We start from the raw sequence: 15798 nt of genomic DNA on the forward strand, positions 1-15798 counted from the left end.
CACAGGACGGCTAGGATGGATGTTGCAATACTGAGATTAAAAGGGGATCTGATTGGGAGATTGGGATACCAAATTATACACTCTAACTAAATGCAGTTTATTGTATGTTAAAAAAAAAATTCCCATAAATTCTTAAAAAAAAGGGGGGGGGGGGAGGATCTGAAGAGCCACCCTGGGACCTGAATGCACAGGAGACACGGGACATTTCACGAGGGTTTTACAGACTTTCCTGGTACCACAGCCAGGGAAGAAGAAAGGACTGGGTTGGCTTTGACATTCACAGACTGTTTTCCCAGGCACTGCAGCATCCTACAACTCTTAGGAGGAGCCCAGCGTGAGAGGCAGGAATGAGCTGCATTTCTAGTGTATTTTTCAACCACCGTGTGGGGACGTGGGGACGTGGGGGTGGGGGGAGGAGGGTGGGGCACTGACTTGGGGACCACAGAGATGGCAGAGGTAGGAAGTGGAGGGGTTGGTAGAGGGTTCTGGCAGAGTAAAGCAAAGCATGGCCTGCACACCACTGAACCCCGGCCCTCAGAAGAGGCAGGAAAGGGTCAGAATTTCCTATTCCAGACACCAACCTCCTGCTGTGCGGGGACAGGAGGCCTGCTAGGCTCACCGGCCTGTGGCTCCCCTCTGACCCGTGACATCAAGTGCCGGGGAAAAGCAGAGACTTGGGAGCAAGGATGCCTGGGTGGAATCTGGATTTTGCTACTTACTAGCTCGAGCCCTTGGCAAGTTACTCCAACACTTCTTGCCGCACTCTCGCCATTCGTACAATGGGCTACTCAGAGGATTAAATGAGTTCCTCCACATGGAGGGCTTAGGACGGTGCCCAGTGAGAGTCCCCCACCGGTGCTGTGACTGCCATCACTTCCTCCTAAATGCCAAATCCATCCTCTCTTCTCCACCCCTTCTGCCATGACCTTGAATTAGGCCGCTGCCGTGTCCTGCTACACGTCCCAAAAAATCTGACCGTGAATTAATTCCCATGTGGCCCCCCTGCTTTCGTGATGAAGCTGGACTTGCAGGTTCCTGAGGGGTTTCCCCTCCACCCGCCTGCCCCTCGTCCCTCATCAGCCCTCGGCGTCTCTAGGTCACCTCTCAGTGCTCCCTCAGACGGCCCCCAGGACAGCGACAGGCCCTCACTCACGTCCACAGCACCACAGCCACGTCCAGGCTCCTGAGGGTGCGGGGCGCCTGTCTGAGCGCCTGCTGGTCCCCAGGTGACCTGCACAGCAGCCTCTGGGAGTCTGGTCCCTCAGCTCTCCTGCTCTGACCCACTCATCTCCTGCTGCCCCATTAGCTCTGTATGGATCTGTTTTCCTCACCTGTTTGTGAGTTGGGGGAGATGAGAAAGTTTCTTATTTATGTATGTATTTCACATGATGCCTGACACTGATGGATAAATGCTCAAGAAATAAGGAAGTGAAATGTCTAAGAGGGGATGACTGGGCTTTAATAGTACAGTACCTTTTGGCTTTATTACGATGTAGTATAAAAGTGGTCATTTAGGCTGTGAACTGTAATCTTGTGGAACAATGTAAGAATAAATAAAAAATACTCCAAATGACTGACACATCTGGTAGCTGGATCTGCTGTGTGGCTCTGTCCCTGTCTGCGGCCTTGCTGCCCAGGGTTGTATGCAGGTGCGTGCTTTGCAGGTGAGTCAGCTCCTAGGAGGCGTCCTCTCCCACCCTGCGGGTGGAGGCTGGAGGCTGAGTCACCACCCCAGGCTGCACAGTTAGTCAGCGGGGCGGGGGCTGCCTGGAACCTCACCTTTAGGAGTCCTGATCTGGAGCACAGGAAAGCCAGGCGGGGAGGGGGCAGACCTGGGTGCCAAGGCCACCCGGGCCCAGACGGGAGGCCGTGCACAGGACGGTCAGCGCCCTCTCACCAAGGCCAAGTGCGTCTGACGGATGACAGCCCCTCTGCTGGCCCCCCTGCCAGCAGGGTTTTCATTCTCTCCCACCCCCGCCCATCTGTCGTGACCAGGTTATAATTCTTCAACGCGGGTGTCATGACGTGGTGCCTAGAACCAGACACAAGCGGCCCGGACGCTCTGCTACATCAGAGGCAGAACCGCCTTCTTCTCGTCATCTGGACGGGCCTTCTCTTAGCTGTTCACACGCCCTGAGAGCTCCTATAATCGTGTGAACAATGAAGACACCTGGGGGCTTTTTCAAATGAATTTAGACCAAACTAAGTATCTTTAAAAAGTGGATCCTTTTGTTTTTTGAAGTTCAGCCTTATCCTGTTTCATCTTATAGGATGAACTAGGCATAGCCTGGTATTCATGAAGTTGTGATCAGTTTCTTTCTGATGGCCCCCCCGCCGCTGGTACCTTCACATCTCACCAGGGCCTGGTCAAGTCCCTGAAACTTACATCATCTTTCTAAAAACTTACTTCTGTGAGATCTTAATCTGGGTTAGGTGAAAGAAAGCACTGTTATCCCAAAGGTGTGTGACACTGTTAAATTAGTCACAGTCTAGACAGCTGATTCACGCAGGACTTCACGGTCACGTGCTCTGCGGTGCTCTAAGGGGAAGAGCCCTGCACGGCAGTGGTGTTCTCTGAACTGAACTGATGACGGCGCCTTTTGGAGTCTAACATTTTACGACATTATTGTTCCAGCTCATTATTTTGGGATTTACCAGCTGGTTTATGTAGCCAGAAAGAACGCACACATGTTCTAAAGCACCTAAGTTACTCCCAGTGAGCTCCCTGTACCTTCCCGAGCCAGAGCTTAGGAAGCAGTGATGAGGGAGCAGGTGGCGTCTCCACAGACCCCGAGACCAGAGTCTAGAATCCACTCTCACCCTGCGTGGAAGGGCGTCTCTGCTCTCCCAATCCCAGCAAGACTCCCCCGCCCCCAGGCTGCCTCTGGCTTGTGTCTTTTTCCTCCTGCCCGTGATACAATTTTATTTGTCCTCTTAGCAGTTTGGCCAGGATGATAAACATGAGTACCAGTACCCAGTTCTCCATCAATATTGGAAAACTTCCCAAGAGAGCCCGTGCCTTTGTGAATCAGTGAGGACATTTATAAGTCAATAAATCCCACCTTGAAACGCCAGCAAGTTTAGTTTCTGGTCAGCCACTAAATGTTTCTGGGTAGTTTCACTTCTAAATTTTACAGAGAAAATTTTTTAATACTTAGGTAAACAGTCACTAACGCAAGAGCAAATCTCTCTCTCTACAACAATTATTTTCCCTTCCCTGCAGGCACAGACACCACATTGCTGCAGCTATTCAAGTGCAGTGGCTTAGGTTTCTCTTGCGAAATAGAAAGCAGCTCCACGCATACAAAAGCTAACAGCTGCAACGTGAATGGACTTCAGGTGAAAGCGAACCTAAACAAAGCACAACAGGCAGAGCAGAGGATTTAAATAACAAGGTGAAATTCTGATAACGTTACATAAAGAACTATCTTGGAAAACTTTCAGGCCCTGGAGATTCAACTCAGGAACTTTGGAAACTCATGACCCATCAGGGCCTGGGCAGAGCTGAACTCGCCCTGCGGTGGGCACTGTGGTGGTCAGGTGCTTGTTTTTCCTCATACTGGCAGAGGCTGATTTTGGGGCATGTAAACTTCTGTCTATGCAGAGTCTTGTGGGCAGGAAGATCTGAATGTGGGGTTGCCAAGGAGAGGAGGGGAAAAGCTCCTGAACAAGAGAGGACCGGTGGGCTTCCCTGGTGGCGCAGTGGTTAAGCATCCGCCTGCCAGTGCAGGGGACACGGGTTCGATCCCTGGGTCGGGAAGATCCCACATGCCGCGGAGCAACTAAACCCATGCACCACAAGTACTGAGCCCACGTGCTGCAAGTACTGAAGCCCACACGCCTAGAGCCTGTGCTCCGCAACAAGAGAAGCCACTGCACTGAGAAGCCCGCACATCACAACGAAGAGTAGCCCCCGCTCACCCCAACTAGAGGAAGCCCGCACACAGCAATGAAGGCCCAATGCAGCCAAAAATAAAATAAATAAATAAATAATAAAATAAATCTTAAAAAAAAAAAAGAGAGAGAGAAGACCGGAAACAGGAGACGCTGTTCTAAGGGATGAAAGTCTATATAGAAATAGAATAACAACGTTTCAGCTTAGATTTTAGTCACTAACCTAACCTAAATCAGTCAAAATATGGGGAAAAAACCAGAGGAGTGAGCATGGGATGTGTACTAGGGCCTGAGTGGGCGCCTCATGGAGGCTACCCGGCACCATCCTCGCTGCCGGAAGGACAGACGGCAGAGGCCCTTCTGCAGCCACAGAGACCAGGTGCAGAGAGACAACTGGCCTAATAAAAGGCAGAACTGAGATGTGAACCCCCGAAGTCACAAGCCCAGGTCTGTATCGGGCAGAACTTGCCAAGGCTATGTGTCCCATCACATAAAAAGTCACTTTAGTGGAGCTGCAACTGACACGATAATTAGGAAGCTAAATATCCGGTCCCCCCTGGAGAGCTGGGTCTCATCAACCGGGCAGGAGAAGCCGGCTGCAGGCGTGCAGAGTCTGGATGTCCTGCCCGACGGGGGCGGCAGCCGGGCCTGGGTCTCACAGAGCTCACCTCCCAGTTTCAGGTAAACAAGTAAACAAACCGGATCTTCCCAGGTAGCAAGATGTGTTAAAAAAAAATAAAGCAAATTAACCAAGGTAATAGAGACTGCCTGGGGTGGAGGGGGAGAACTTTGGTGATGCTCCTGTCTTAATCAGCAAAGAGACGACGGAAGAATTTCTGGGGACAGGAGTCAGGACATGAGTAGACCTCCAGGAAAAATTCCATATTCAGTGAAATCTGTTTGGGACTAACGACCCCCCCACTAGCCTCTGTATTGGGCTGAATAACATCCTCCCATATTTCATGTCTACCGAGAACCCCAGAATGTGACCTTCTTTAGACACAGGGTTTTGCAGTTCTAATTGGTTAAAGATCTCGAGATGAAATCACCCTGGATTTAGGAAATGACCGGTGTCTGTTAAGAGAGAGGGTGATCTGGACTCAGGCCTAGGGAAGGAGGCACGTGAAGACGGGCAGCGATGGGAGAGGTGTTGCCACAGGCCAGGAGCCAGCAGAGCTGGGGAGGGAGGAGTGCTTCTCCCCTAGAGCCTTCGGAGGCGCACGGCCCTCTGACACCTTGATTTTGGACTCCTGACCTCCACAACTACGAGAGGATAAGTTTCTGTTGCGGTAAGCCACCAAGTTTGTCGTGATTTTTGGTGGCAACGCTAGGAAACTAATACAGTCAGACATAGAAACAACCAGCATTTTCAGGAAACCACAGCATGGGAGGCACACAGGCTCCACCAGGACCACGGTCTGACAGTGGCCACGTGTCTCGTCCGTCCTGTGACAGGGTTGTGACTGTGCGAATGGCAAGAGCAGCAGGTGATGGGTGGGGGTCCGAGAAGGCGCTCCCCCACTCCCGGGTGCTGGGGTCTCCAGGGCTGCGGCTGAGACCGTGACCCCAGCCACCAGAAGAGCAGTGCTGCGCTGTCGTCTGGTATCCCGGGGGGCTGGGGTGGGGCAGCCTCCCGCTGCCAGCCCGGCGGAGCACCTCAGATGCGGGAGGAGAGCCTGCCTCACCCGTACCGCTGACCCCAGAGGAGCCTGTCCTGTGGCGTCACGGGTAGCTGCTGGCTGAGCGGAGCCCAGAACACGTTTTCGTCTGTCTTACGTCACCGTCTATGTCTGCTGGGGGTTGAGTGAGCGAGTTCAGAGCATCCTCAGGAGTGAATCTGCAGGACCGACTGCACGGCCGCCGGGTAAGGTGAGCAACCAGGACCCGGACGGGGCTTGGGGCACGAGGGGCGCCCTGCCTCCCTGGTCCCCACACGCTCTTAACACCCACCCCGGGCCCGAGGGGGTTCAGGGTGGGGTCTGCCCACAGATCCCATTCATTCAACTGAGCAAAAGGTATGCCCGCTGTCAAAAGAAACAGAATTTAGCAAGTTGGGCTGCAAATAACCGATGCAGTGCTGGGGTCAAGAGGGAGAGGTCTGAGATGAAAGAAAAGTCCTTCTGAGGCCATATGAGCTGCTAAATACCTGGCTCACTGCTCTGTTCCTGGCCTCCGCTCACAGGTGGGGCCACCTGGCCACTGTCTGCCCCTTCACCCCTCCCTCGCTCTGGATCTAGCCTGTCGACAGGGGGACGCATAAGGAGCCCCAGGAAGCAGAAGCATCTGTTCACCTCCTGCCACCGCACATCAGAGCCAGCACCTGCCTGTCCACCCGGCCAGCCTGTCACCTGACAGCCTCAGCCTGGTTTGCTGGCCTTGTTATCAAGTCCTGCCTGGGTGAGAGCTACACCTCCTCCTCTGCTACAAATTACCAGGTTCAACAACAATAACAAAAACAAGGGCCAGAGAAATAAGAACACTAGCATCAACCACACCGAGAGCACCCAACACGGAGAAAATCGTGCGCATATAATTGAATAATTAGATTTTCAATGTGCAGCGGGACAGGCCCTGATCGGCCGCAAAAGACTATCAATTCAGTTTAATCCAGAACAAAGAAACGTGTATGCCGTGTACATGCATGTGCACACACGTACACACACCCTCTCGGCAAACCCTCTGCAACCCTAGGACGGAGACCGTAGCTGCTAACTCTCTGGTTGTCTTTACTTCCCCGTTGCCGCTGTTCTTCAGGGCTGTCACTAAGCATCGCATCATCCCGGGAGACGAGGGCGGAGTGGCCGCCAGTCCTGCCCCGCAGCCCCGCCCGCCCCACGTTCAGAGCGGGCCGCCCGCTCTGGGCGCGCGCCTCGGGCTTACCTTTGCGATCTGCACACACCAGTTGAGCAGGTGCTGGGAGCCGATGTTGTCCTTGTGCTCACGGACGTAGTCCAGGAGGCAGCCGAAGGGCATGAGCTGTGTGATGAGCTGCACCGTGGAGGTCAGGCAGATGCCCAGGAGGCGGCACACGTGAGGATTGTCCACGCTGGCCATCACATAGGCTTCCTGGGGGGACATCGGAAAGGCCGTGGCTAAAGGAACAGGCAGACAGACCCCTTCCGGGCAGAAACGCTGAACATGATTTCAACTTTGGAAATGTGCACATGTGGAGGACAAGGGGGCCCACGAAACACATAGCGCAGTGGACCTTCCTGCAGGGTCTCTCGCGTGCGAGGCTGGGGAGTGACCAGGCACTCGGGGGGAGACGGCGTCCTCTGAGTGCACGGGGGGATTCTGTGCCACAGGGAGGCCCAGGCAGCGCTCGCCACCCGCAAAGTGTTGGGTGAAAATGAGACCTGATGTTTGGGCCTTGCTGAGTCCTTACGAAACCCTCCATCTCAAAGCAGAAGATGCCACCGCTTAGAATGCTGTCAGGGCCAGCGGGAACCACGCTTGGACCCCACACCCTGGTGATGACGTGCCCACGCCTGACTCCGGTACCCTCTCCATGGGTACCGGGCACCGTGGAGGGTGATCGTGAGAGCTCTGGGGGGTCGGGCGAGGGAGGGGGACCTCACTTCTCCACAGAGCACGGTGGGCAGAGAGGAGGAGCTCCCCGGCACTGCCGGGACCACGGGCACCACTGCCACGCACAGCGGAGAAGCCCTTTCAGCGCACCGTTTCCGCCTCGGAACCGGACAGAGGACGTTACACCTACAGCGATCGCAGACTCTGTTGGTGGCTCCGGATTCATTTCTGAGGAGGTGGTCTGTGATGCCCCACCTCAGTCTTGGGAAGGGAAAACCATGCTTCTCTGCAGAACCCACTCCCCCCAGCCCCGCCCCTGCTAACCCGGAGGCTGCCGTGGTAGGAGCCTGTCACAGACCCACGACTACAGACTTCATTTGAACCCTTCCGCTATCCTTGGGCGCAGGAAGCTGATTTCGTTTACAACCATGCACACAACTGGACCTTGCTTTCGTCTAAGAATTAGGGAAGCCTCAATTCCCGCCAATAAACTCCATCTCTTTCCCTTTAGAAAACAAAGGGTGGTGACCTGTCCTACAGACGTAAAAGGGACCACCTGGTCTCCAAGAGAAAGTGCAGAGGTGCCTTCGCCCATCCGGCTGCCGCTGTGGCCGGGGTGTGGGCTTTCTGTGCAGAAGCCAACGCAGCCTGGGCCAGGTGAAGGCACCCGAGGGGGACGCTGGGGGGTGCACCGCAGGAGCCGGAGGTGATGGGGTGACAGAGCAGACAGGTGGAGGGGCATGCCTACATATTCCCAAACACAAACGTGATGACCCCAGTTTCTGGCCTAAACCCTCCCCCTGGCCTCACTGTTCCCAGGAAGCTCCCCACGCCTTGCAAGGCCTCTCCTCCCACAGGCGTCCTGGTCCTCCTTCTCTCTGCTCCCCCATCCCCCACCTCTTTCCCTGGATGACCCCTTCTCAGAGGGCCTCCCTGACCGCCAATCTAAGTTAAACTCTTCTGGCATCTTGCAGTTTTTCCCTCCAGAGAGCGGGCTCAGCACTGCCTGAGAACTTGCCACAGGTGCCAATTCTCAGGCCCCCCCCCGGGTGGGTGTGCTGTGTGAAATGCAGGGAGCTGGGGCTAGTTTATCACCTCAACCTCCCCCACACCTGTTCCCACTGTGTCACTCCTGAGGTCCCTAACACATCTCTGTGCGCAGAGATGCTTCAGAAACCTCATGGTTGAACTACACTGAAATCGTACAAATCCGAGATCTTGCCACGTCCGCTAACAAAAGAAACCCTGCCCTGAGCGGGAGGCACCCTGCTTTCACGGCAGTCGGCCTTTTTCCTCCTCTGTGTTGTAAATGTAGTATCACGATGCTGAACAGCAGAGTAGGTATTTAATACTCTGGACATTCAGACAGCTCTTCATCTTTGAGAAGGGCTATCAATAAAAAGAACTGGGGGGACTTCCCTGGTGGCGCAGTGGTTAAGAATCCACCTGTCAATGCAGGGGCCACAGGTTCGAACCCTGGTCGGGGAAGATCCCACATGCCTCCGAGCAACTAAGCCCGTGTGCCACAACTACTGAGCCTGCGCTCTGGAGCCCGCGAGCGGCAACTACTGAGCCCACGTGACACAATTACTGAAACCCGCACGTCTAAGCCTGTGTTCCACAATAAGAGACGCCACTGCAAGGAGAAGCCTGCGCACTACAGTGAAGAGTAGTCCCCGCTCGCCACAGCTAGAGAAAGCCTGCACGGAGCAACAAACATCCAAAGCAGCCAATCAGTAAAATTAAAAAAAAAAAGTTAGAACTGGGAAAGGCCTGCAAGTGGTTTCTTCTGAAGCCATTATTTGCCTGAAGAGGAAACTGAGGCCCAGCGAACGACCACTGGGGACCACACTTCTTACATCAGGGTGGGGCCCGCTCCTGGGTCTCCCCCCATCCAGGCCGTTGCCCTCCTGGTCCCCTGTTCACCCCACATGCCGTGAGGCCTAGTCGAGTGCTCTCGGGGGTGGGCTACCAGAAAGCTCTAGACTTTATGACACAGACAGAGCACGTATATAAATCTGTTTTGCATTCTCTGTCCGTTGCCTGCCACAAATTTAAACTGGAAAGTCTATGGAAAAATTAATAGGCCATGAGATTGCCAGCAAAGCACACATCACGTCTCTCCCCCGAGTCTGGGAAACTGTACAACCATAACACCAAAGAAATCCTCTGTCTGTTCCTCTTTTCTCAAGATCTGGTTGAGATTTGGAAACATGCTGTACTCATTTTAGAGGGGAGAAAATTCTGCAGAGCAGAGCAGTCTGAGTGGCCCATCTGCTGTGGGCTGTGAAGAGCTGACCTGGGGCTCAAGGAGCGGAGCACGGGCGTGGGTGTCGGGCCACACAGAGCCTGGAGCCCTGCCAGGTCCCCGCTCCTGTTAAAATCTGGTACAGCGCAGAACTAGGTCATCCCTCCTGCACCCCCAAGCCCAGGCGCAGTGGGGATGCTGTCCGGTCCTGGGTCCTGTTCAGCATGTGCAGGAGTTAACGTGAGCTTTGTTCTTAGCTGTTTATCTTGGCATCTCAAAGGTGCACTGTGATTACGGCAAGAATGCTTGGAATCCCCCAGCCACCTCTGGTCGGCCGCCCCACCAGGCACACAGACTGGCAGCCAGAGCCCACGCTCGCAGGCTCCCAAGGCTGAGGTCAGAGTCACGTGGCAGGAGAGCCTCTGAGGCTTGGCGACCTTGACGGTCTGTTATTTTGTCCAACTGTCGTAATGACTTTGCGGGCCTTCCTTCTTCCTTGTCTCCCTCATCTGTGAACTAGTTTATGTAAAGGACTGTGGAAAAAGGATTCCACTAGACTTTAAACTCCTTCAGGAGAGGCATATACCTAACTTTAAGGATATTTTGGAAACCTTCCCAGTAACAAAGCCACCACGGACGGCACCCGTGTGCCAGGGCTAGAGGGTGTGCGTGTTGGACCTCAGTGCTGGCCTGGGTGGGGGAATGAGAGGACGGGCCTCTGGAGTCATTTCCCAGTGCGTGTAAGCCTTTCAAAGTCCACGCTCAGCCCCCTGGGCTGCCCTGTTGCAGAATTCACTTGGCCTTTGACTCACTGTTGAAACTGGCCCTCACATCTCTGGCTTGTGCTTCTGCCTTCCCTTCCCTCAGGGGCTCCCCACGGCTGTGCCCACCCTGCGAGGACGGGCTCTGTGTATGTGGGGCAGACGGAGGTTCAGGAAGAGCAGGCAGGAGGCCTCGGGTTGCCAGCCCTCCCGGAACAGACGCAGGATGGGTGTTAGAACAGAAAGACGAAACCAGGGGCGGCATGCAGGGTAAGCAGGAGAGCAGGCCAGAGGCAGGGCAAGAGGCAAATGGGACTGTGAGCTTTTTTTCACCCTGTAAGTCTTTCCTTTGTCTTCTACCCTATCTCTGTCCCTCAACGGCAGATTTCCTCCAAGTTTAGAGGTCTTGGAGGGCCCTTTTCGGTGAAACCACTTCCTTCTCAAAGCATAGCTACTGTCTTCAAAATCACCGTTACCCTGCATAGTGAATGTGGTTGAAATTCACGTTTCGATATCATTTTCTGAAAGTTATTAGAAGGCCTTGAATGAGCAAAAAACGAATTTAAGGAAGCCAATTCTGCAAAAAGATTTTCTTTTTTAACAGGGTAGGCAAAGGAACTAGAGGTTGTAAGTGAAGAGATTTCACAGATTCCTGTATTTCTTGTGGTTATGTAAATAGGAGTTGACGTTATGTTAACACACTCCACATTAATTTGTAAACTGTTAAAATGAAAGATAACTTTGTTTGATAAGCATATCATCAGTGTATGAGATTTTCTGTTGCACTGTGTTAATACATCATCCTTCATGTAGAAAATACTGCCGTGGGACTTCTCTGCTTCAGTGAAAGGAGGGGAGGCTGCCTGGAGGAAATGGGGGTGGAGAGGGTTCGCTTCTGGGAAGCTCAGGGTCTAAACATGTTGTTTCAAAAGGTCCATGTTTGCTTTGCTTGCTATATATTCTGTGGGTTAGATACAAGAGTGGGGAAATATTATATCTGACCTTTGTCCTTCTTGGTTGTAAGATGAACTCAGTTCTCTAGATTTTTGAGTCAGTAAAGGCAGTCATTTGCCTTTTTCTTTGTTTCCCTAACTCACTGCTGAGCCCCTCCACCTTCTCTTTCACTGGCTCTGCTTTGGGACAAGAGCAAGAGAAACCCACATCCACCCCGGGACCCGGAGGGTATGTCCACCGGAGCTTCCTGAGCTTCTGCCTGCGGTGGGCTCGGCCCGGCTCCAAGCTGGCCCCCCCTTCATCCCGCCTCTTTCTAACAGTGTGCAGCCCTCTCACTGGCTAGTGCGGGTCCAGGGAAGGTGGAGAAAGTTCAGTGCAGTCAAAAGTTAAAACATATAACAATAATCTTGTGGAGTATTTTAAAGACTCCATAAAGCAGCAATCAGCAGACACTGGAAATAACATTTAAATTATTTTGAGAAAATGTACAGAAGGTGAGCAACAGGTTATAGAGCTTATAGAGCATCAAACTGTTAATCCTAGGCACTTCTGAAAATCCATTTCAAAGATGAGATATTTGGTGGAACAAAATGAATATGTGTCTCAAAGTCAGATGTATCCACGTGCTGATTTACAATAGCAGGACATGGAAGCAACCTAAATGTCCATCGACAGATGAATAGGTAAAGAAGAAGTGGCACATATATACAACAGAATATTACTCAGCCATAAAAAGGAATGAAATTGAGTTATTTGTAGTGAGTGGATGGACCTAGAGTCTGTCATACAGAGTGAAGTAAGTCAGAAAGAGAAAAACAAATACTGTATGCTAACACATATATATGGAATCTAAAAAAACGGTACTGCTGAACCTAGTGGCAGAGCAGGAATTAAGATGCAGATGTAGAGAAAGGACTTGAGGACACAGTGGGGGAAGGAGAGGCTGGGACATAGTGAGAGAGCAGCATTGAGATATATACGCTACCAAAGGCAAAACAGATGGCTAGTGGGAAGCTGCTGCAGAGCACAGGGAGATCGCTTGGTGTTCTGTGATGACCTAGAGGGGTGGGATAGGGAGGGTGGGAGGGAGGCTCAAGAGGGAGGGGATATGGGGATATATGTATACATATAGCTGATTCACTTTGCTGTACAGCAGAAACGAACACAACATTGTAAAGCAATTATACTCCAATAACGATGTAAAAAAAAAATGTATCCATGTGCTGGAATCCTACCCTGGCCACGCAACCCTGAGCATCAGGCTGCTTTGTACCTCTGTTTGTTCACTGAAGGCTTGGCGAGCACAACACCTACAGCAGCACAGGCCTGCCGGGGGCGGTCGCTGAGACGGCAGGGGTAAAGCCACTAGCACGGGGATGGAGCCTGGTGGGTGCCCAGGGACCAGAGGCTTCCATCCTTTTTGGGGCAATAACAGAATGGAAGAGTGAGTCTTCTCTATGAGAGAGAATCATACCAACTGTAGCCAGAAGGAAAAAAAGATGGGAAAAGTGACCATTTAGAACGTGGTGGTGAGAAAGTCTAAGACAGAGCAGCGTGCCGCCAGCCACGGGAAAAGGTGGCTTCTGGTGTTCAGGCCTGCAGACAGCTAGCGAATAGAGCAGAAACTCACATCAAGAATTTCCTTGTTGGCTTTTGGAGATGTGGCTTCTCTTAACTCCTTGATAGCCACAGGGATTTTAACCTTCTCGCCTTCTGGGATCCAGAGTCCCTGTGACAAAGAGAGGGGAAGACGTTGGTTGGCAATTGTCATACATGTGAGATGCAGCTCCTGGGCTGGCTGGGCAACACCTGTGACCGTCTCCCCCCCCCCCCGCAAAGGGTGAGGGGCTTGAGCACAGCCCTGCACCTAAGGCCACTGGTGCTGGGAGTCAGGACAGCTCAGCAGCTCTTTAGCCATCATGTTCCAGGAATCAGAGTAGTTAGATAACACCCCTAAGCTCGTGCCAGTTACAAAGTCAGTGTGAGTCATTCTGTCCAGAATTCTGAGATACTGGGTCTAGGCCTAACTGAAATTCAGACTATGCGAAGAGGATGTAGGAAAAAGAAATGAAGGGGAAGCTGTTCTGAGCTGGGCTTTATTCAGATGCTACGGTGCAGTGATAGGCAACCCTCTGTCAGACTGACTGTGCCACCCACCCCTCGAAAAGCCCACTGTCCTCCGTAAAAGTATTTGCGCCTGTGTACAGATCTCACTGACCACTTACGCGTCACGGTGATTACAAGAGATTTCCTCTAGAGGACTTGAGAAAAACACTGGAAGTCCTTAAACCCTAAGTGACATGGGACCATGCGACCATGATAAAGAGCACAGAGGGGGGCTGGGGGCCGCACCCAGACCCGGGAGCCTCGGTGGGCTCACCTTGTATACTGTACCGAAGGCTCCAGAGCCCAGCACCTTGACCTTTTTGAATTCTGTTTCCTTTAAGATCCTCAAGAGAGCTTGGTTGGGAGCTTCTCCACTGGGCGTCAGAGGCTCCACAAGCTGTGCGAGACAAGGGAAGAGTTGATGTCTGCGGGGCCGGGGAGGGGGCGGCAGGTCCAGACCCCACGGGACAGGATGCGCGCTCACGTTCTGGCACAGAACTCACCGTACTCACTCCGGGGACAGGGACGCCTGTTCTAAGGAACTAAGGGAGACACAGAAGGAATCGGGGCTGACACCGCCCCCCCCCTCCCCTCCCCCCCACCACCAAAGGCATCCTTGAACAGAACAGCTCCTTTGCAATAAGTGCAATTTCTATTTCTGTGTCCAGGCAGAGAAAACTCGGGAAAGGATAGTGTTTTGCGGTGGTCACTTTGGTAGCCTGTCGGGCCCCTCACAGCCATGATGCTGGAGCTGCAGTGCGTCCCTCCTCCCAGGGACTCTGGCTTCTGACACGCTGCCGGACACGCATGCCAGCTGAGGACCCGTTCACGGAATCACGGTGTCAAGGACAATACGGTCACAGACAAGGCTCAGAAAGGAGCATCTGCTGGTGTGGACAGTGGCATTTTCCAAAGTAACACCTGCTGAGTTCACAGTTCTCCACACCAGCCTTCCCCGTGGCCGGCCCGAGCGCGGGCAGCACCTGGGCAGCGGGTACCACAGCTTGGTAACAGCCTTTGGGACTTACCCTAGAAACAGCTGCATTTCATTGGATACAGGTACCGACATGTGTATGTAATTGCTTATAACTGGACATTCAGGGTCTTCTGACTTTTTCATCACAATAAATAAAGCACAGTAATATATCTTTTAAACACCCCCGCACTCACCTCGCGCTCCTGCAGCAGCCGGCGCAGCGTACGCTTGCGGACGATGTGGCGCCTGCGCAGAAAGAGGCCGACCCCCAGGGCCAGCACCAGCACCAGCAGCAGGCCGCCCACGATCCCGGTGGCGATGGACGGAATCTTGGGCCTGGAAGGAGGTGGACACGCAAGAGGGTGAGGTTTGTTTTTTTGGCGTGCCACATATTTCCCGTATGTTTTGATACCACGATGTCATTTAGGACTAGCTCAAGAAAGTGCAATACTGCGCAGCTTGTAAAGGAGAAAGGAAGGCAGACGTCTAGTGCCAGGGCGGGGTTTCCAACATTCTTCAGTACGGCAGCCTCCCCACCCTGCTTTTTTGCATATTTGAAATTGAGGTATCATTTGGACTTCTCCCTATGGCTTTTATACTTTCATCTGTTGATTCAGAAAACATAATTTAAGAAGTCAGAGTTCGGTCGTGCATTTCAGATGAGTTTGTGTGTTTCCCCAGAGTCTCCACGTGTTTGAAGCACGCCCTCCGCAGACGAGACATGAGTGTCTGCTGGTCCGGCTGGACCGTTTCCAAACTATGGAGACTTCCCGAGAGGTCCTGGGCTTTCACCATGGGACCAGAGCGGGTGTGAAGTGCTGTGTGAATGAGCATGGAGCGGGTGAGGAAGAGACGGGATTTCTACAGGGACAGCAGAGCTGTCATAGATGAGTGATGTCATTCTGTACCGCCTGTCCCCCAACGCTCCGGGAGAGCAAACACCCAAAACTCAAGTTCTAAAGCTCACTGGGGAAAGAACTGTCTAAACTAGTAGATTCGGAATTTAGACTCTTTGTAAAGCTATTCTTCTCAAGCACCTGTGTCATCTAAGCGTCTGGCAGACTTCATATTTTCAGGTAGAAACGTTAATGAATATCAAAAATTAATTAGTACCACCGTTTGCACATAAAAAATGTGCCAGCGTTCTTACAGATTTCTCCTAAGTGGGTCAGATGTACTTCCTGTAAATAGTATTTACAACACTTGCTTCTTTGCAAGCGCAGAAGTCATCTCCTGAGTTATACCACCTTCCCAATGAGCGCAGTTTGAATTAATGGGTTTTTACCATTTTGAAGGGGACGCTGAAAGATGTCAGGAATAATTTGTACAGA

The 15798-nt window shown here is 52.6% G+C and overlaps 1 protein-coding gene across 4 annotated transcripts in view; it reads right to left on the reverse strand.

The window, feature by feature from the left end:
• The window catches only part of EGFR (epidermal growth factor receptor), a 196197-nt gene that overhangs the window by 18658 nt on the left and 161741 nt on the right, over positions 1 to 15798 (reverse strand). For all 4 annotated transcript variants that reach the window (XM_057731137.1, XM_057731135.1, XM_057731138.1 and 1 more), the window contains exons 17-20: positions 14662 to 14803; positions 13766 to 13888; positions 13016 to 13114; positions 6775 to 6960 (exon numbers count right to left, since the gene is read on the reverse strand). In XM_057731137.1, coding sequence (XP_057587120.1) covers positions 6775 to 6960; positions 13016 to 13114; positions 13766 to 13888; positions 14662 to 14803 — 550 coding nt within the window. The remainder of the gene's footprint in view (positions 1 to 6774; positions 6961 to 13015; positions 13115 to 13765; positions 13889 to 14661; positions 14804 to 15798) is intronic.

The sequence above is a fragment of the Hippopotamus amphibius genome, chromosome 4, assembly GCF_030028045.1.
Source record: "Hippopotamus amphibius kiboko isolate mHipAmp2 chromosome 4, mHipAmp2.hap2, whole genome shotgun sequence".
In the NCBI taxonomy this organism is placed as follows: Eukaryota; Metazoa; Chordata; class Mammalia; order Artiodactyla; family Hippopotamidae; genus Hippopotamus; species Hippopotamus amphibius.